The sequence below is a fragment of the Carassius auratus genome, chromosome 26 (assembly GCF_003368295.1).
Source record: "Carassius auratus strain Wakin chromosome 26, ASM336829v1, whole genome shotgun sequence".
Classification (NCBI taxonomy): domain Eukaryota; kingdom Metazoa; phylum Chordata; class Actinopteri; order Cypriniformes; family Cyprinidae; genus Carassius; species Carassius auratus.
The window spans coordinates 7,288,631-7,310,479 of record NC_039268.1 but is presented as its reverse complement, the minus strand read 5'-3'; the positions used below and the strand labels follow the sequence as shown (position 1 = coordinate 7,310,479).

General features: G+C 35.5%; 1 protein-coding gene across 11 annotated transcripts in view; it reads left to right on the top strand.

Annotated features, from left to right (window-relative positions):
* ptprdb (protein tyrosine phosphatase receptor type Db) overlaps positions 1-21,849 on the top strand; it is a 67,233-nt gene that overhangs the window by 26,576 nt on the left and 18,808 nt on the right. For 5 of the 11 annotated variants that reach the window (XM_026203927.1, XM_026203931.1, XM_026203935.1 and 2 more), the window contains 12 exons: positions 804-949; positions 1,179-1,320; positions 2,177-2,362; positions 3,414-3,422; positions 4,873-4,890; positions 7,902-8,012; positions 8,199-8,210; positions 9,545-9,814; positions 10,700-11,281; positions 11,393-11,535; positions 11,615-11,756; positions 20,950-21,047. In XM_026203927.1, the coding sequence (XP_026059712.1) occupies positions 804-949; positions 1,179-1,320; positions 2,177-2,362; positions 3,414-3,422; positions 4,873-4,890; positions 7,902-8,012; positions 8,199-8,210; positions 9,545-9,814; positions 10,700-11,281; positions 11,393-11,535; positions 11,615-11,756; positions 20,950-21,047 (1,859 nt within the window). Of the gene's footprint in view, positions 1-803; positions 950-1,178; positions 1,321-2,176; positions 2,363-3,413; positions 3,423-4,872; positions 4,891-7,901; positions 8,013-8,198; positions 8,211-9,544; positions 9,815-10,699; positions 11,282-11,392; positions 11,536-11,614; positions 11,757-15,282; positions 15,586-15,914; positions 16,109-18,215; positions 18,240-18,730; positions 18,849-19,778; positions 20,433-20,949; positions 21,048-21,849 lie in introns of all 11 variants that reach the window. The other 6 variants (XM_026203929.1, XM_026203936.1, XM_026203930.1 and 3 more) reach the window with 4 other exon arrangements.

Genomic DNA, 21,849 nt, shown 5'->3' with positions numbered 1-21,849 from the left:
TGATTTTCAAATAGGTTTTATGCTTTTAAAGTCAAAGTCCAATTTAGAAACTAACATGTTTAAGTTACAGACCAGAACTTTCCTGCCATTGATTGGTCTATGGGGAAAAAATAATCATAAATATTTCTTACCATGATTTTTACTGGTAACAAAATGCAAAAAAATGTAGTATTTAGTACTGCATTTAATACTGCAGTTCCTAAATCATTATGGTAAATTGTGAATACATTTTAATCTAATTTTAGAAGAAAAAAAATTATATATATATAAACTATTTTAGTTTTTAGTGTTTGAGTTTTTTATTTTATTCAGAGTAGTATAGAGAGATAAGTATAGAATTTAATATTTAGTACAATGTAAAAATAACAATAGACTTAAATTGCAGGAAGGGTTTAAAATATAGCAAGCGCAAAATGCAGGTGAAAAATTCTTGCCAGTGGACCCACAAAGTTTTTAGAGCTGCAATACTAAATACTACATTTTTTATATTTTATTTTATTTAAAACGATATAATCCAAAACAATTGATTTGATATTTGTAGTGTTGTTTTTATTTATTTATTTAAACATAGGAGTATAGAATTTCAATGTTGGGTACAACATGAAAATAATTGTTGGCCTGACTGTCAAAATAATAATGAGTACATTTATTGTATTATTATAATTGTTCACTTTAAATTCTGCCTGTAAACTACTCTATGTGAGAAGTAAACTTCATGATTCATAGATGCATTTGTCAATGTTCATTCTGGAGATTTTAAATAGTAAGGGTTTCCCTATCCTCAAGACAGTCTTTCTCTGCAGGTCCTCCTCAGTTCACTCGGACACCCGTTGATCAGATAGGGGTACAGGGGGGCGTGGCCTCCTTCGTATGTCAAGCCACAGGAGATCCACAGCCTAAAATCACATGGAGCAGAAAAGGCAAAAAAGTCACCAACCAGAGATTTGAGGTAAACACACCTCAACTGAACAAACACAAACCATACAGACAGCTTGCTTACACATTTGCTGCGATCAGCGATACAAGGTTGTAACACTACTAAAGTGAGATTTCCACAGTGCGCTCTCCGTAACTTCACACATTTGCCCTGGCTCAAAGGATGCCATACACATGGTCTATAAAGACACACCAGCTACTCGGGGAGTTACTAACACATTTGCCTCTGTGTTGTTGTGTAGGTGATCGACTTTGAGGATGGTTCAGGGTCTGTGTTGCGAGTGCAGCCACTGCGGACCCCCCGTGATGAGGCTGTGTATGAATGTGTGGCATCTAACGAAGCAGGAGAGATCAGCGCCTCCACCCGTCTGAGTGTTCTCCGCGGTAGGCACAGATCTGACTAGAAGCTTCTTTAAGAGTTAACTTACTTGGACACCTGAAGTGCATTTCTGTCAAGCTCACTTAAAACATGGCATCTCTGAGTATTACTGTTATTTTTAGAGATGCACATACATAGAATGTCTGGGAAATACCAATTAGAAGATAATTGTTTTCATTCGGTCAATAATAATTGATTTATTGGAGAATATACAGGTTTAGGCCCATGCTGAATTTTTGAATCAACTGTACTCCAGGGTACTTTTTTTTTTGAGATCATGTATTAAACTGTGTGTTTTTTTTATTATTATTCCAAGGACCCCAAAAAGTAATGATTCACTTACCACTTCCTAAAATTTATTGGTAGCTGTGTAATTGAAGCATGTTGTAAATGCACGTTATTTTCTAAATTCTAAAAGGTTTTATGTCCTCCCTGTAAGCCAAAGCATTTTTTTTATATTACATGAAGAGTATTTTATACAGAATATATATTTGTTATTTCTTAATGTTTAAAATGGTTATATAGTCCAGGTTCATGTTAATGGTTATATTTTCATTAATATGTTATATTTAAAACAATACATTTAACACAAATAAAATGTATATTTTCAATGAGTCATTTTTGGTAAAATGAAAATTGATCTCACATATATTGTGCATCTGTTTGTCATCTTAACAAATTTTAATTAGTATCTTAAATTTAAATAACTTTGACAAAGCTATATACATCTCTTTAAAAAAACAAAATGTATGCTACTTTGCATAACATCTGCATAAGATCACCTTCATCTTGTGAAGATCGAAGCCCTCCATCGAAGGCAGAGGTGTGAGTGTAATGCTTGTTTGTATTTGTTTATTTCAGAGGACCAGCTTCCCACTGGTTTCCCTTCTATAGATATGGGCCCTCAGCTGAAGGTTGTGGAGCGTTCTCGCACCGCTACCATGCTGTGTGCAGCCAGTGGAACACCTGACCCTGAGATCACCTGGTTTAAAGATTTCCTCCCCATAGATACACACACTCATGGCCGGATCAAACAGCTACGCTCAGGTTTGTGTGCTCTGGAGGATTCACACAGTCTCTGTGCTCCTATTGTGTCATATGTTTAAAGGTGCACTTAGCAAATGTGTCTCAATAAAATGTTTTACACATAAAAAAATAAATAATACATTTCACATATATGTTTTAAATGATGTACATTCACATGAGATAAAGAGTCATATCAGTAGTTTAATTTTTTTTTTATTCTACATGGAGCAGGTTGTCAGGTTGAAATTACATGACCAGCAGTTTTGCTTGTAAAAACAAGTTACAAGTTACAAATATCTATGATGCTATTATAATATGTTTACTTCAGATACATAATTGATTAGTAATGCACCAATATTGAAATTTATACCACCATGGTAATAATTCATACAAAGTTTATGGTCAATTATCAAATTAATACTTTTTTCAGGATTAAATTGATCAAAAGTGATGGTAAAGACTTGTTTTAATGTTTCAAAAGATCTCAATTACAAATAATTTAATCTGGAAAAAAAATATTAAGCAACATTGATTATAATACAAATATTTATTGAGCATCAATCAGCATATTGGAATGATTTCTGAAGGATCATAGGAAAAAAAGTTATTTTTAATTGTAATTATATTTCACAATATTAACATTTTTACCTGTATTTTTGATAAAATAATGCAGTTTTGGTACACATGAGAGACTTTTAAATGAATTTTCAAAAACATACCAAAACTTTTATATGTGTATATTATGCAATGCTATATACTTTAGAAATCATGGAAATAAAAGAACAAGGAAACCAGAGAATACAGTACACATACACAAGACTCATCATAACAGTGGGAAAAATCAATTGTCATGCAGTCAATACCAAACCATAACAGCCAACGATTCCCATGCTACAAACGTACACAAAAAACCTCTTTGAGTACACCTTTAAAGAAATCCTGTAGCCTAATATGCTTTCTCTCTCTCTCACACACACACACACACACAGAAAGTCTCAAACACACTGTTTTTGCTGTGCGAGAACCTTAAGTGATAAATGTGCTGTCTCTTTTTCTGTGTTTTAATCTACAGAGTCCTTTGGTAAGTGTGCTATTCTGAGGCACAACACACACTCACGTTCAAACACAAAACAAACAAACATGTAGTTATTGATAAAGCGCATGACATATCTCTATATTGTATTCCCCCTAACAGTATAGTCACCCTCTCTCCACACACTTAGTCACACAGCAGTCACGTACAGTAGATACAGTCCCCCTTACCCAAGCGCTGCCCCTTTAACGTGTGATATTGAGCCTCTCGCTGTTTCTGGCTCCCTCCTTCACTGGCTCACTCGTTCACTTCTCCAAACACTCACTGCCCTCGGCATTGGATTTCCTGCATCACTACCCCCTCACTCTTTCTGATCTCTCTCTTTCTCTCTCTCTTTCTTTCACTTTGTTGCCTAGATAGGTTTGAATGTCCTAATGCTGAATGTTACAGTGGCTTTTCACCCAAAACCGTGGCCTTTATTGGCTTTCCTCTCTCTCTGGGCTCGAGTCTGCCTGTCTTAAGTCTCTGTGTTCTTTTCAATTATCATCCATAAAGATATTTTCTCTATTGAACTGGTTTTATGATCTGCTTTCTTGGAAAAAGGAGGTGGCATTCAGAGGTTGTGCTACAAATCATTGTCTGCCACTGACAGACTTGTTAGTACATTTTCCATCATGTTCTGTCAGTTTTTTTTCTGTTAGTAAAATACATGTAACACTTGGTATTTATAGTGTGACATTGATATCACAACAGTATAACAGAGTAGCAGATTCTTGACTTATTATTCCACTCTTCTTCTTGTAATCTGGACATCTAATTTAAAGCCGCAGTCCATAACTTATTTATTATATAAATTTTGTACATTTTCAACAAAGTTACGGACTGCAGCTTTAATACAAACAATATTTCATGAATTATTCAACTGGACTGCATTTGAAATCGTTATATGCTCTCATTAATTACATTTCACAGGGGTGCTTTCAAACTTTTTCCCCTTTTTACTTTGTTTATAATCCTTCTTTGTCTATTTTAATAGGAGAATGTTAAAAAATGGTTTCTGGAACAGGGATACAGACCAAATGCCTTCTGTTTGCTAAAAATGAAATTAATTGAAAGCATTTTTTATTTTATTAGTCTTTATTAATTTCATTATTTTTAATGTAAAAAAAAAGAATAATATTTAATAGTAAATATTTTGAAAACATGCTAAGTGATGGAAAATGTCCTTTTCTGTTCAGTTAAGTCAACCTCTTTTGTCATCTCATAAAAACCCAACGTACACTTTGCACTTAAGACATGAAGAGTCTCCCTCCTCCCCTTTTTCTCTTTTTCTTGCATTCTTTTTTTGCTGTTTCTATTATATCCATCTATCTTTCTGTTTTCTTTCTCTGTATCTTTTTCACTCTCTCTGTCACTCTTGTCTTTTTCTCATTCTCCCTCGCTGCACTAACTCGTCTTCTCTTTAATCTCCCATCTGCTTTCATTCTCACACATCCAGGGGGTACACCTATCCGAGGTAAGAGACTAAAGCAACCCAGCACATCTTTCCTTACCTTACCGCTCTTTTTCTTTCTATCTTCCTCTTCCCTTTCCCCTCCTCTCTTTTCATCTCTCTCTCTGTTTCTCTCTGTTTGACTAACCGTGTCATTTTCAGAGACTTGTTTGTCATGATTAATGTTCTGTCCATGATAAGACTTCCTCCCCTTTACATTGATCTTATCTCAGTGCTTTTTTTTTTTCATGGTAAATTAAAATCAAATAGGCATTAATTTTGTGAGTTGATAAAAATAATTTAAAGGGGATTTACTTGAGTGGTTTTCTTTCCTGTGGTGGTATTACTTTTTGGAAACAGGAAGCTTAGGCAGGACATATTGAAAGGCTCATCCCTTTCATTATATTAGTAGGAGGGACATTCCCCTTGTAGAACATATTATTGGATAAAAAATTGATAGATGAGTCATCTATAGTTTTTGGTCTGTTGTCCCCAAAGGCTATAGATTTTAAATGTGTATATTATGTAAGAGCGCACTATAGTGTTTAGATGGCTTCAGAACTAACAGCAGAAAACTAAAGGGTACAGATATGAAAGATGGCTTGTGTTCTCCACTTAAATAGAGATGAGACTGACTAAATCATCTTATATTATCTTGTATTGTGAAATGTAGACCATTAAGTTAGCAATTTCAGTGACACATTTTGCTGTCACTAACATTACAGAAAATACTGACGTTTTTGTGAAATACTGTTGTTTTGCACAAATTAAAGCATTTTTTCCTGTTTTCGCTGATTTTTTCATGCTCTTCTGATCACTCTGTGGATCTTCTCACATCTTTCTCTCTCTCTAATTAAACACCATTTCATTTTTCAGCTAGAAATTTCTACTTGGATGATAAATCAGGCTATTTTATATTTATATCTTGTCTTTTTAATGAAGCCTTTTTAGAATCCACTTTACATGCAGTGCAACAGTCTGTGTCTCTTGGAGTCATTTCTGTCTGTTTGTGTCTCTATCTAACTATTAATATTTAAATAACATTGTTGAAATAGGCTGGCCGATTATTCTTTTTCTTTTCGGCAAGGTCAATTGTTTGGTTGTTTTGAGATTTTAATGCAATATCTGGTTTATTTTATTCTTGAAAATTTTTATACTGTAATGATTGTTATACTCTTTAACTATTTTCATTTTGTGCCGATATTTACATGCAAACCAGTTTGTGTGGTGTTGGCATGTCTGAGTTACAGTTAACAAAATGTTACAGGTTTAGTACAAATTAAGCTCTATGTAAAGCATCTGTGACATGCTGTTCCAGAGAAAAGAGGTAATGTATTGTACCAGGGTAAACTGTAGAATGCATACATACAACAGAAATTGTAGCTCTAGTGTACACTAGCATTATATAATTGCTTACTGATTTTGTAAAATGGTATATGAAAAAGTGTATGCCTGTCAATAGAGCTTAACTTGTACACAACCCAGAACATTTCTTCCAAAGTACTGAGCTGGTGACAAATTGTGTTGTTATGTGTTGTGATGTTGTAAATTAGGGATGCACCGATAGGATTGTTTGGGGCCGATACCGATTTAACACTTATCAGCCGATACCGATATTTGTCACTTCCTCTCTTATTAGAAATGTTGCGATCAAAAAAGATAATATTTTGATCATGTTTTAATCAGCAAAGTTAAAAAAACACCTGCATTAAATTATACTAGCAGTTTTATTGCTCCATCATCAAATAATTTCTAATGAACATGGATTGGATCCATTAAGCATTCAGCAGGCCTACATAAATACAACAGAACAAAAATACATATTAAATAAACAGTGCTTTTTAGGTAGGTTTAACAGTTTTAAGGTACAGAAATAAAGTAAACAAATGTAAAATAACACTTCACTGTTTAAATTAAGTACATATTTATCCATCTTTAATATGTATTAATATGTATGAGATCTCTTCTACTAAGGCGAGACTCTTATTTTGAGTCTACGAAGCTACATGGTTAATGAAAGCATGCAGTTCTTCAGATTTAAATCAGATCTCATGCCATTTCAGGGAGTGCTTAATAAACTGACTAATAGTTTATTAAGCACCCCCTGAAAAGGCATGAGGTCTGTATATATGTGAACCTGGACCACAAAACCAACCTTAAGTGTCAATTATTCGAAATTGAGAATTACACATCATCTGAAAGCTGAATAAATAAGTTTTCCATTGATGTATGATTTACTATGATCTGAAAATGTTTGGCCGAGATAGAACTATTTGAAGATCTAGAATCTGAAAAAAATCTAAATAGTGAGAAAATTGCCTTTGAAATTGTCCAGATGAATTCTTAGCAATGCATATTACTAATCAAAAATAAAGTTTTGATATATTTATGGTAGGAAATACTTAAACTTAACATCCTTATGATTTTTGGCATAAAAGGAAAATCTAAAATTTTGACCCACACAATGTTTTTTTGGCTATTGCTACAAATATACTCCAGCGACTTAAGACTGGTTTTGATCCAGGGTCACAAATGTGTTTACTGTTAGTTGTAATAAGTGTTTTGTTTAATTTGCTGTATGTTGATGGTAATGTGAGAGAGAGAGTTTAATGTGCACTTCTTGTGCTGTGTTTCGTTTAGCTTTTATGGTGATTTTTATGAGTGAAAAAGGACACAATAAACTTTAAACATCAGTTAAGTTTTGGTCATCATTTAGATGAGGTCCGCTACACTTATGAAAGTTACAAAAGTTATTTAGTCAAGAACGGCATACAATCTTTTGTCTTTGATTATTTGATTAGCATTAAAGTGCAGACAGCAGTGCTAGGATTATGCAATAGATATTATACAGCTCAGTGCCTTCATGCAGTTAATTAATAAACCATCGGTTTGTTATATCGGACTTTTTCTTTATATAGCTGCTATGCCGATGGTTGTAAATTGAGAAAAGAAACAGCTGATAAATATCGGCTAAATATAAACTGGTGCATCCCTATTGTAAATGTAAATGCCTTTATATGTGCATATGTATCCAGGTGCACTTCAGATTGATCAGAGTGAAGAAACCGATCAGGGTAAATACGAGTGTGTCGCGACCAACAGTGAAGGAACGCGCTACTCAACACCAGCTAACCTTTATGTCAGAGGTACAACTTTGTCTTACTTATTTGAGTGCTGTAGAATTAGAAAATGAAACCTGTAACTAACACATTTTTATGAATAGTGTAGTCTGATCTGTCTGATTCTTCTTAGATCATCTCCTCTTACCTTAGAAATGTTGTCATTATTTGTCTTTTTCAATGCTCATTTCTCACTGCCGGACTCCTCTGTAGAGTTAAGAGATGGTAAGTGTTCTTCTTTTTTCTTACTCTAACCTAAGTTTAAGACCCTCACATCCACATAATCCTTCCCCTCCACTGGAATTCCCTCCCTCCGGACGATCTAACTCACTTTCCAGATCCTAATACTACATTCGTCATTTGACACTAATCCACCATATTGCACCTGATCCTACTTAACTGCATTTCATAACATCATGCTAATAGCAAATTATATCATAGAAATGATGTATACCCATTTAAACTTGTGTCCATCTGAAAAAAAATATATATTCATACATTCATCTTATATTATAAGGGCATTTATGCTATAGAATACTGTGACATTACAGCACCATATTTTTCTGTATTTTCACAACTTATAAGCAAGGGAAAGAACATTTTGTTTGTTTGCAAGTAAAAATTTGATACACTAGAAGGATTTATAATATAATATAATATATAAAATATTAAATGGTTCAAATGAAATTACAAGAAATCATACATAACATAAGAAAATAAAAAAGAAATATTACTAAAGAAACACTTTACAATAAGGTTCCATTTGTTAATATCAGTTAAATGCATTAGTTAACATGAACTAACAATGAAATAAACTTCTAAAGCATAAACTTCTTATGTGTTAGTTAATATTATTTAATGGTCCATTAACTAACATTACATTTTTTATATGAATATGATTTAGAATACAATTTCTGTTTTGAGGAATAGATTCAATGTTTAATATGAAAATGAACTATGAACTAATGCATAACAGTTTTATGTTGCTGTATATTATTAGCATTTACATAAACCAGGCAGTAAAAGTGCTTTTGTGTTTTTTTTTTTGTTTTTTTTTTCTTCATTACATTTAAATGACAAATTCAGCATCACTGTCTGGTACACTTAACCCCACAACTACCATTTTAAGAAAAATGTTTATTTTTTATTTCTTCATGTAATTTGTACACATTTTTTCCCTGTTTTGTACTCTATCAATTCATCAACTTGTATGAAATATATTTTTAAGCCTGCATACATTTGCTTTACAATGTATAGTGTGTACTTCGTCATGCCAAAATCAGTGTGTAGCTTTAAAAAAAAATGTGTAGAGCTTTTCTCATGTGGTCACAGGCAGCTGTTTTTGATGGGTTCTTTCTAATTATATGGCCAGCCACAGTCTGGGAGATTAAAGAGGAGACACAGCCACGTCTTATCCCACTCTTCACTACAACACAGATTGATAACCTGCAGCGTACAACATCTTGAGGGTGTATCTTATTAGGCGCAGTGCTCTCTGTAGCATTAATAATGTCTTTAGCATGAGTTAATAAATGACTCACTGTCTTTCACACCCTCAGTGCGTCGCATCCCTCCTCGCTTCTCAGTGCCACCGATGGATTATGAGATCATGCCGGGAGGAAGTGTGAATATCTCCTGTCAGGCAGTGGGCGTTCCCATGCCATATGTCAAATGGATGCTGGGAGCAGAGGATTTGACTCCAGAAGATGACATGCCTATTGGGCGGAATGTTTTAGAGCTCACAGATGTACGCCAGTCTGCCAACTACACGTGTGTGGCCATGTCCACTCTCGGAGTTATTGAAACTGTTGCCCAGATCACAGTTAAAGGTACGCAGGAGTGATGTTACAAGGCTCTTTGAAGATGTTTAATTTTATTAAAGTAAGAAAAACCTTTTAGTTAAACAATATGTTACATGGGCAGAGCCAGTATTTAGGAAGCAGGGTGGCTGATGGTTGTTCCAAAGCCTAGTGAGCTATCTGGCTTGCTGTCTAATGCCTGGCTAACTGAAATATGACCTCATAAGTCAATGACTTGGAACATTCCTTATTGGCAGCAACTCACTCTGGGTGTACACAAAATCAGCTTTTGTCTCATTTCCTTCACCTTAATGTTTGTTAATCTGAGCTGGTTTCAATGCATTGAGATTGCCTTCTCTGTAAGAAAAAAAAAGCATTTCTGTTTTAGAATTTAGCCAAAAAAGAAGAAGCTTTTTTAGGAGGTGTCATTGCTACATTTTGGAACAACCTTACGTGCTATACAATATGTAAAGATGATACTCAATGAAAAATATATATGTCTTAAAAGTTCACCATTTTAAAATGTAATTTATTCCTGTGATGACAAAGCTGATTTTTTTATTGGCATTACCCCATTCATCTGTCACATGATCCTTTAGAAATCATTATATGTTGATATGATGCTCAACTAACATTCTTATTATATGTTATTATATTTTATGTCATGGTGCTTAATATTTTTGTGGAAACAGTGATACATTTTTTTCATGATTCTTTGATAAATAGAAAGTCCAAAAGAACATAATTAACAGTATTTGAAACTAAATATTAGTACATGTAATGTACAAATATACTGTAAGTCTTTACTCTTACGTTTGATCAGGTTAATGCATCCATGCTTAATAAAAGTATAAATGTACAGAAAAATATAAATTCAATTTTTTTATTTTAAATTATCCATTTCCTCCTCCGTAGCCCTTCCCAATCCTCCAGGAGCTCCGGTTGTCATGGAGCGATCTGCCACCAGCATTACTCTAATGTGGGACAGTGGAAATCCACTTCCTGTATCTTACTACATCATTCAGTATCGTCCCGCCTCCTCCACCGACCCCTTTAAAGAAATTGATGCCATAGCAACAACTCGATACAGCGTGGGTGGACTCAGCCCCTACTCGCAATACCATTTCCGGGTTGTGGCGGTGAATTCGATTGGCCGTGGCCCACCGAGTCAAACCGTGGAAGCTCGCACAGCAGAACAGGCGCCTAGTTCCCCTCCTCGTCGTGTCAGAGGTCGTATGCTGAGTGGTTCCACAGCAATGGTGCAGTGGGAGGAGCCAGAGGAAGCCAACGGTCAGGTGGTTGGTTACAGGGTGTATTACACCTCGGATTCGTCACTATCTGTGAGCCAATGGGAGAAGGAAATGGTTCGAGGGACGAATTTTCTGAACATACGAGACCTGACACCGAACAAAACCTATTATATAAGAGTTCTCGCTTTCACTGCAGTGGGAGATGGACCTCTTTCCAGTGATCTGCACATCATTGCCAAGACAGGAGGTGTGCAGAATGTGAAGTTGGGATTATTTTATAGATTCTAATATTGCGGCCTATTTTGTTTCTGTTGCATCATTCACTAAGCATCGTCTTTCTGCCTCCTCTAATTTCTAGTCCCATCCCAGCCCACAGAACTGAAGGCAGAGGTGAAATCAGAGACCAGCATTCTTCTGTCGTGGATCCCTCCTGCTCACAGTGGTACTGACGCTATCACTGGTTATGAGCTCATTTACAGGCTTGGAGACCAGCCAGAGCAGGTACACAGACACGCATACGAAACGTTTGAATTTGTAGTGTCTGGTTTAATGCTAACTACTTTAAACCTCTTTCTTCCAGAAAATATCATTTGATCCGAGCTCCAGTTATCTGCTGAAGAATCTGAAGCCGTTTTCCACCTACATATTTCAACTGGCAGCACGCAGCAAACACGGCCTGGGGGCATTCACCAGTGAAATCACCGTTCAGACTCCACAAACACGTATGTTCTGTGTAAAGCTTTTATAAAACAGATACAGACACAGAGACTTTTCTCCTTGCTAAAAACACCAAGCTATGTATTTTAAATAGTGGTGTGCTGGCAGGCATCTCAACTTATTTTACCAGCAGGATGTCCTTTAATCAGCTCAGTCAGTTTGACTATTAAGATCATAATGGTGGAGCAGCTTAACCAGCAACATTTTTCAGCTTAATTCAGCTTTTCAACATGGTCCACACTGATGTTGGGAAACTAGAAACTGTAGCTTCTCAAATTACAAGCGTTTATTCAATTTAACTTTAAAGTATTCAGTCTGCAATCTAACATCCCCCTATTTAAATTTACTTACACTCTTAAAAATAAAGTTGCTTCACGATGCCATAAAATAACCTTTTTGTCGAAATGGTTCCATAAAGAACCTTAAAAGAACCTTTTGGAACAGCCGTGGCCTAATGGTTAGAGACAGTGGCGTAGCCAGGGGAGGGGCCATGGGGGCACTGGCCCCTCCTGAAAACTGATTGGCCCCCCAGTGTGCCCCCACCCTTCTACTTGTCTGTCACTCACAAATTCAAATCATAATCTTTCAGTTTAGTAAATAACTCATGATTGCGTCGCGATGCTTCTCAACGAGGACCAAGAATAGCGAGCTGCTGTTTTCCAACAAAAAAGCACACGCTAAGTTGATCTATTTTATATAGCTTATGTTTTTCGATTAGCCAGTTGTTGCAGTGCAAGAAGTGTTTGGTACAAACGTTAACGTCTTTCAGTGTTAGACCAGGTTCGATGACGATGTTATCTCCTAGAGCAAACCAAGATGCTAATCATTATATTTACTATGCTCCTCTGATGCTGAATGTAAAAGGGGTTTACTGCGTTACGATTTACTTATTTTTCGGCCGAACGCGCCGATATAGGCAACAACGCAATTTAAAGCAATGGTTTAAAAAAAAAAGTATAATTGCAATTCTAATAAAGTCATTATTGAATCATGCAGTCGATTAGCAACTTTTTTCACTTAAGTGAGGTGACGAAACAAATCGTATGATGTTTATCTAACGCTCCACACTTGAGACTTGTTTTTACAGTCTATGGGTGAGACACATGCAAAAACATCGTTTTTTTTTTACTGGTCATTTTTGAGATTTGGGGCTGTTTGTTTTCAATAACATGTCTTCTTTCAGACTTGTGGTGAAAAAAAAGTCCAAAATACACATATAGCCCTTTATTTTACTACACCTTTAGTCTATTTGCGTCTGTAGATTTCTCATAAATTCAGTTGGTGTTCTAAATCACCATGGTGCTCCGCAATTGCTGTCTGCACCCTGGAAAGCTCTCTCTCTAAAATGAATTGTATGTAATTTCTATAACCTGATTTTTACTTGCTATATAATATATTGTAGTTTTCTTGAATTTTGTGTCAATCAAAGTAAATAAAATAAGTCTCAAATTCGGTGTGTACTGTGTGTTCACAGAAGTTATTGACAAAACGTCATTTGATGACACCCAGAAACGTTCTCAAATAAAAAAATCATACATAAATATTTAATGCATGATTAAATAGAAAAATAAATAACTAATACTAAAATAACACTGGACTAATTAAGCTATTCTAAACTGTTTCTATAGGATCCACATATTTTACATGTTAAACTAAATTTACCTTTTTGAACAAGTAGCTATCTAATAAAGTATGGATATATGATATTTTTAAATCAATATGCTCAAGATTAATTAGCCTTGACATAAGTAGATTTTGTTTATTTATCAATGCAAATTTACTGCAACTGCTGCTATGCAAATTGAATGGGATGTGGATAATAAACAAAAACAATTTATTATATTAAATTTATATTAGTTATATTAATTAATTAATTGTGTATTTATTTCTATGAATTGTTAATGTTATTCTGCATTTATATAAATAAGGCTAATATATATATTGTATAAGGCTATTATAAATAAATTCTATTATTATTATTATTATTTGTGAGTTGTACACTATTCATACATTGGATTCTTTTATTTATTACAGTTTTTCTTTCACTTTTGTAAAGTGAAAAGTTAATACACATTGGATTGTTTTGATTTAGATCAGTGAATAACTGCTATTGAAATATAATAGGGTATCACTGTTTATTACTGATTTTAAAGGTTACTGAACTCTTGAAATGATTTGAATATACAGTTCAAACAACACAAGATTGGCCCCTCTGTATTAATCGTGGCCCCTCTTGTGCCCCCCAGTTGAAAAAATCCTAGAATCGCCCCTGGTTAGAGAGGCTGTCCACTGCTCCGGGCGTGTGTTCACAGTGTGTGTGTGTGTGTGTACACACACTGCTGTGAGTGTGCACTTGGATGGGTGAAAAGAGCATCACATCCTTTCCTTTTCCTTTCCTAAAGGTCTTTTTGTTTCACAAAAGGTTCTTTGTGGCAAAATAAGGTTCTTTAGATAATAAAAAGGTAAGAAAGAGTTGGTTCTTTAAAGAACCTTTGACTGAATGACATGACTTTGTGGAACCAAAAATGGTTCTTCTATAGCCTTGCTTGAAGAAACTTTTGAAGCACCTTTATTTTTAATAGTGTAGCTAAAGTATGGGTAAACTAAATGAAAGTTGCTAATGATATTAAAGCTATTTAAGTGGCAAATGTAATGGGAAGCAGCAAAATGCAAAACAGCTTCTCATGTACTTGCATTTCCACCCATTCACATATGCATGCACATGGATGGAAGTCAGTGAAAAGAAAATTATAATGGAATAGTTATCATCAAAAATGATAACTACAAAGATAACGATAAAGATATAGTTTTAAAAATCATTGTCAATAATCCACAGCACAGCTATAATGATAAAGTCACAGAGAAACGATATCGTTGGAATTACTATCAGAATGATTTTTTTTTCCAGCTGAAGAACGATAAAAAACTTCAGAATCCATCCTGCTATAACGAGCTTGAGAATTTAAAGTGGCAGACAAGCATGCCCTTAGAATAAACAGATGATATTGTTCGCTGGTGTGGACGTTAATTTATCTTTATAGTTATCGGTATATTTATCAGTCTTGGTGTTAACGCGACTTTATTTGTTATTGCCACTGAAACCTATATAATGCCTTAGAGTGGTGTATTTAGCTTTTCCCTATGCAAGAAAAAATTAAATGAGAAAGAGGACTTCCCTCTGACTCACATGATATTGTCCCGAGTGTAAACGGCAGGTAAGACCATGAGACACTCAATTAAAAAGGATCTGGAAAGATGGAGTCAAACAAGTAAGTTTTATGTTGAAAATATTTCTTTTTCATTTTAGTTCACCATTTGTGGATGATCGTTTGCAATTTGATCTTTTGTTTTTTTTGTTACCTGTCTGTGATAGAACCACAACATTTTATGTATGTTTTTTCTATTTTTTTTGTCTTTATCTCTCATTTCATCTCATTTTCATGCATTATCATCCATTAAAACATTAAAACTAACCTCTGCTACCACAACACACACAATTAAACCCACCCACTTCTCAAACCACCCAATCAGAGTCCATACCCCCTCCCCAAGAAGTCACATGCATAAGCCCCTCCTCCACAAGTCTATTGCTCAGTTGGGCTCCACCCCTGACAGATGAAAACACATGCATAACAGGATACTCCATCAGATATGTGGCAGTGGAACGGGAGAAAGACCCTGTACAGAAGATCTCGGACATCCCATCTAACTGTTTCCGATATCGGGTTGAGGGGCTGAAGAAAGGGACCCTGTACTCTGTGACAGTTGCTGCCCACACTGACACAGGTCAAGGGCCTGAGAGCCTACCAATATTGATCCGCACAGAAGAAGACGGTATGTCTATATAACAGTGCTTAAATTTGACCTTTGACCTGAAGCTAAGCCTCCCCTTCCTTCATCTACCAAAGGCACATTTGTCCTCTCAACATTTGCCTTGTCCTGAACCAAGTGGTTGCATTATTCCTGACTTCCCCCAAGCTCCTATTTCTTGAAGGATTTTTCCATCTGTATTGATAAAAACATTGTCTGATCCTCATCCATGGCAAAAGCTTTTTCCAGATGAATTGCCATACCTTTTTTCCTCACCTCTTCCATCCTTCTGCTGTGAGCTGGAAGGATTGTTCAGCTGTGACTACATGTCCTTTACTAAAATGCCCCTTTAGTGCCCAGCGCACCGCCGCAGAGTGTGGATGTGGTGGTCTTAAATGCCACCTCTGCCAGAGTGTCATGGAAACCTCCAGTTGCTGAGCGACAGCATGGAAAGATTCGAGGTTACCAGGTGACATACGCCAGACGAACAGCAGGGGAGAGAACAGTCTCTCCCAGAATTAGGGAACTCCTACTGAGAGACCCGCAGGTAGGAGACTTCACCTCACTGACACACACACATATACACTTCTTAGTCAGTATGTGCTGCAACCCAATTTTTAGAAATGGGGTGTTTATTTTTGTCGAGTTGTTCTCACTTTGATAAACATAAAGAATAATTTAATCTGAAATATATCAAGGACTCTCAGTATTCACTCTTTTGACACCGATATGTGACCCGTGCTGACAAAATGAGTCAGAATCCACAGGGTCTAATTTTGAGCTACAGGGAAAAGAAGTAAAAAAAGGTTTTCACAAAAATGAGTTCATTAAGCCCTCTTCTAGCAACCCCAATGCTTCAAATAGTAATTAAACATCTAAAATGATCTTTATTTGTATGTTTTCTGAGAGCAGTAACTTTTTCTATGCTCAATTCTGGATGACTACTGCTGCTGCTTCTCACCAAAAATTGTTAGTAAAATTTTTGCAAAGCGAAACATTCCTGCTTTGTGAATATTCATATCGAACTCTTGATGATATTATTCCAAACCAGTGAAATATGATTTTTCAAATCCATGCTAATGAAAATAAAATTATTGCACTGAATGACATTTGCAAAGAACATGTATAAAGTACATTATTGTGAAATGTTTCTTGGCAAAATCCACACATGCATAATCTGTTATGTTTTATATGAATGTTTAGTTAATAGTTGGGGAATAATCTGATATGTAACATTATATTAGATCCATGCATTACAGTTGGTCTTAAAGGGATAGTTCACCCTAAAATGAAAATGTTGTCATCATGTACTCACCCTCATGTCGTTCCAAACCTTTATGAGGTGCTTATGTAGAACATAAAATAAGATATTTTGAAGGTTGTTAGAAATCCAACAGTTGGTGGTTTCTATGGACTTTCATAGTATTTTTTTTCTTACTATGGAAGTCAATGGGAACCACCAACTGTTTGATTACCAGCAATCTTCAAAATATATTTTTTTATTTTCATCAAAAGAAAGCAACTCTTTGTTGGAACGTTTGGAACGACATGAGGGCGATTAAATAATGACAGTATTTCCATTTTTGGGTGAACTATCCCTTTAATATAAATCTGTCTCAAAGTTAATCAAACATTAAAAGAAAAGACGGAGTCACTCACTGCTCTTGATTAAACTACTGTTTATTTGCATCTTTGTTCTTATTTTTAATAACAAAGATAAATGAAAAACAGCTATACTGAGATTAATACTATAACTATCATTAAGAAAAGAATTGGAGGAAAATATGCAATGTTGCTTGGTGATATTTCTTTGGAATCTTCAAAAAACTTTAATTTGATTTTTTTTTGTCCAATTCACGATGGAGAATGCAAACATAAAAATAACTAATTTTAGAAAATTTGCTCATTTCAACTAATTTTCCCAGAACTGGTCACATATATATGCACTGTAAAAAAATGGTCAAACATCTTGAGAGTATTTTTACAGAATGTCATTACCTAAGCAGCCAGTATTTGAACGTTTTCATTTATAAACATTTAAAAAAAAGTTTTCATTCATATTTATTAACTCATATTTTAATGTATAATTTACTGCAAGCCGATTGTTGTGTTAATAAGTGTAAGGTTTATCCAACCTATATGTGGAAACCTGAAAAATGTCACTTCCATCACACAAAATATAAAAATCCTCACACATAAAATAACTTGATCAAGTACATGTGATAATGTGATGGCTCAAACAGTTTGAAGATTTTTTTATTTTTCAAGGTTTCAATTAGTGCTGCTAATTGAAGAATCAGTCCCATCAATTAGAAATATGATGCAGATCCCAGCTATCACTTGATCTGAACGAGTTGTTTGTTTGTCAGTAATTAGGCTTCTTAGCTCAGCTACTGCTTTCTAAATGGACTTTAATTTAGCCTAAATCATCAGATAACATCAGCATCTGCTTATTATCCGCATGCTGAGACAGAACCTCTGATAACGATCTCAAAAACGAAAAGCCTTAAAACCACCATGTAATTCTCCCAGTGAACCTTTCACACTGTTTATTCTTAACAGACCTTTATTCATTGTGTTGTTGCGAATAATCATATTACATCTTGGCATTCACATCAGTTTTAACTATTTTTAACTCTTGTTTTTGAAAACAGCCACAGAACGGCTCGAAACAATATGTGAGTATATCTACTTTGAACATGACCCAGAATTTGAATGCATATATTTACATGAATCAAAACCCCTTTGAGACAAATCAATTCACTTTGCGGTTGTGCCTTCAGGCAGCTTTATTTTATCTGGGCAGTAGGCATGAATAGAGATATACCTGTGTGGACTAAAAATTTAGCCTGTTTGTCAAGAGTCAAATCATTAAGATATCAATGATGTAAAAAGCTTCTTTAGCTAATGTGTCTGCACTGTGCCAAAGTAAAACTTTAACCTAAAAGCTGGACATCCATTTGCCATCACATTGAGCATTGCGATTTCTCCCATTAATTTTGCAAAAATTCCCTGCCTGCCTCCTTACTCAGTCTCTGATATAAATACAGATTATGTGTTGCAGTATTACAAAAAAATTTGATTTCTTTGTTTTTGTGTGGGTGTGTGTGTGTGTGTGTTTTGTTTTTGTTGAATTGGTGTTATGGTAAAATGTATATTTGTTTATTAGGACCTAATTTTGACTGATTTATGGCCGAACACTGAATACTCTGTGACTGTGGCTGCATTCAACTCAAAAGGCGATGGAGCACGTAGCAAACCTACAGTCATCAGAACTAAACCATCACGTGTGTACACACGCCAACATACATACATGCTAATGCATTGGTATATACACTTGTTTTTATGTTTATCTCAATGTTAAAGAGAAAGGTCATCCAAAAAAGAAAATATTTTACTTACCCTCATGTCATTCCAAACCTGCATTACATTTTCTTATATAGAACACTAAGGGAGACAGTTTAAAGGATAGCTTTTTTGCACTTTTCAAAAATGTGCCATGGAAAGCAATGGTGGATGTCAAGAGTGAATATCACTGAATGAGTTCAGCTTTTCGAATTATAAGGGCTTCGATGTATAAACTAATCATTCAGTTTTGTGAGCCAGATCAAACGATTCACTGAAAAGATCTGACTCAAAGTTATTTTCCAACAAGTCAGAGTATATACATTTTTTGAATAATAAGGTGCGAGTTCAACTTTTGTATCATTAAACGAAACATTCAGACCGATATTGTGAACCAGATCAAATAATTCACTGACAAGATCTCAATAAAAAAAGAACATTGTTAACAAATCACACTACTTCTATACACTTAAAAAGCTATGGTGGATGTCAAGATTTTTAGTGAATATCATTAAATATTGAGTCTGTGACATTTCGATTCAACCAATTTGTGACCGGATCATACTGTACAATTCACTCAAAAGAGTGCTTCTCTTATTAACGCTCTGGTGAATGTCAAGATTTCCAGTCAATTCATTCAGCTGGGGATTTCAGTGAGTCATTTTTAAAGGTTGAAATCTTTAGTCCCTGTTCACTGTAATTCCATGCAAACTTTGTTCTTTTCTGTATCGCACGAGAAAGTCTTTTAATTTTTGGGTGAACTAATCATTGAAGTAACCACTAAATCAAGTGTATCACTTAACCCTACACATATCTTATCTCCAATGCTGCATACGTAGTGTTGATCAGCAGTATTATTTTCTCCTCCACAGTGCCAGGTATGCCCGTGCTTACAGTTGCACCATCAGAAGATGGCACTGCACTGCTGAAATGGCAGCCTCCTCCTGTGGGTCTGTCCCCAGTGCTGGGCTACAGGCTCTCATATGGCCAGGCCGACCCGACCTCAGACTCCTTCATGGTGCAAGAGCTAAACGCAGAGGAGCGCACCTACAGCATCCCATCTTTGAGCGCAGGGGTGCTGTACGTGTTCCGTCTGGCCGCGCGTACCATCTGGGGTTATGGTTCAAGCGCTCAGGTCACCCTTTTAACACCAAACGTGGTGCAGACAACCACAGATGACATGGTAACAGCCCCGTGGACAACAGATGCTTTAAATGTGAGCGTACAGGAAACCGTTCCGCTTTTAGCTAACTTAACAGCCCAAGACATCAACTCCTCTTCTGTGATCCTGAGATGGGAGCGACCTAAAAACTATGACTGGATCCGAGGTTACCGTGTGTGGTTCGCTGTCACCTATAGTAATGGCACGGACATTGCCATGGAATCAGACGTTTCGGAGGCCACAGTGGTTCTTCATGGCCTAAAGCCAAACACTGAGTATGTGGCGAGAGTGTGTGTGCTTAGCAAACACGGCCCTGGGCCCTATAGTCTCCCTATATCCATCAAAACACAACCAGCACAGGAAGGTAGGACTCATGTGTATCCTTCTCACACACAAACATTTACCATCAGGCAAGCCTACCTAAACAAAACCACTACATTTTCATTACTCTAGAAGGATGTTTTCTGTTTATGTCTGGTTATTTTTCACTGTCTTTGTTGGTCTGGGTCTCTTGTTCGGTGGCCTCCATTCAGTGCAGATAAAAGGTGAGCATCTTTCTGTAAATGGATCTAGGTGAATGTGGAGTGCCCCATTATCTCATAAGACAACTATGGTAAAGGTGAGCCTTTAGAAAAGAGTAATGAATTCTTGTCAGCGCTATGAGAAAAAGTAACTTACTAGCTCTTTTTTTCTCCTGGCGGCTCTGTGCACTCTTTACAGATAACAGCCTGATGTGCTAAATGATTTTAGTAGAAACAGTTGAAAGGATTCTTTGATGTTCTTCATAAATGCTTTAGCAATGCTGGAGGCCAGAGAATCGGCTCAGGTGAGCTGAAGCATTGATGTGTTGATCTCTTGTTTTCTCTCTCTCTCTTTAATAGTGTTTGCTGTGAACTTCAGAGTGAAAGCTGCTATGAAGAGTTCAGTGCTGCTGACCTGGGAGTCACGAACCACTACTAATAAAGCACAGTCTCTTATTGTGAGTACAGTACTGTGAAATACAGTACTCTGTTGCGTGTGTGTGAGAGCATGAGTCTGGTTTTGTTGAAAAAGTTAATGTGTGAATAGGTTAGGGATGTGGTTCAACCATTTTGACTCCAAAAGCCATCATGACAACAAAACCTGGAGGACTAATGGGTTTATAAGTATGGGTTTATATAATAGGAGTTTTTTAATTGTCTGTTGCTCTACATCATAAATTATACACGCAAATACTAAAAACATTTTGAAGTTATCTTTGCTTTCAATTTTAAAAATGTACTATAAAGCACTGTAAAGACAAGCTGCTTGTTTTCAGATGTTTTTATTTACACAAACTAGGAGTGGCAATATATGCATAAAATAATTAATTAAAATAACTTCAGTAATTCTAGATGTTTCGAGAAAATAATGTTTTTCCTGGTTCACACTTTTAGAAACTATAGAAATTTACATTACTTTCCAAGATTAAAAAAAAAAAAAAAAAAATATATATATATATATATATATATATATATATATATATATATATATATATATATACCAAAAAAGAAAAACGACTTTTAAAGACTTTTCCATGTCTATAAATCACACTTCTAAAATTCCCTCATATGTTTTCCATGACCACGAGATAAATTTTAATAAGAAATCTGATATTTTTTGCTGTTTTTTTTTTTTAAGCATGTTTTATCTTTTTTTATGATTTTAAGCCATCTTGTGGCCCCCTTTGGACCCACATAAGGAAATTCCGCTCCATCTAACGTCACACAGAGCCATACTCGAAAAAAACTTTACGAAACTTG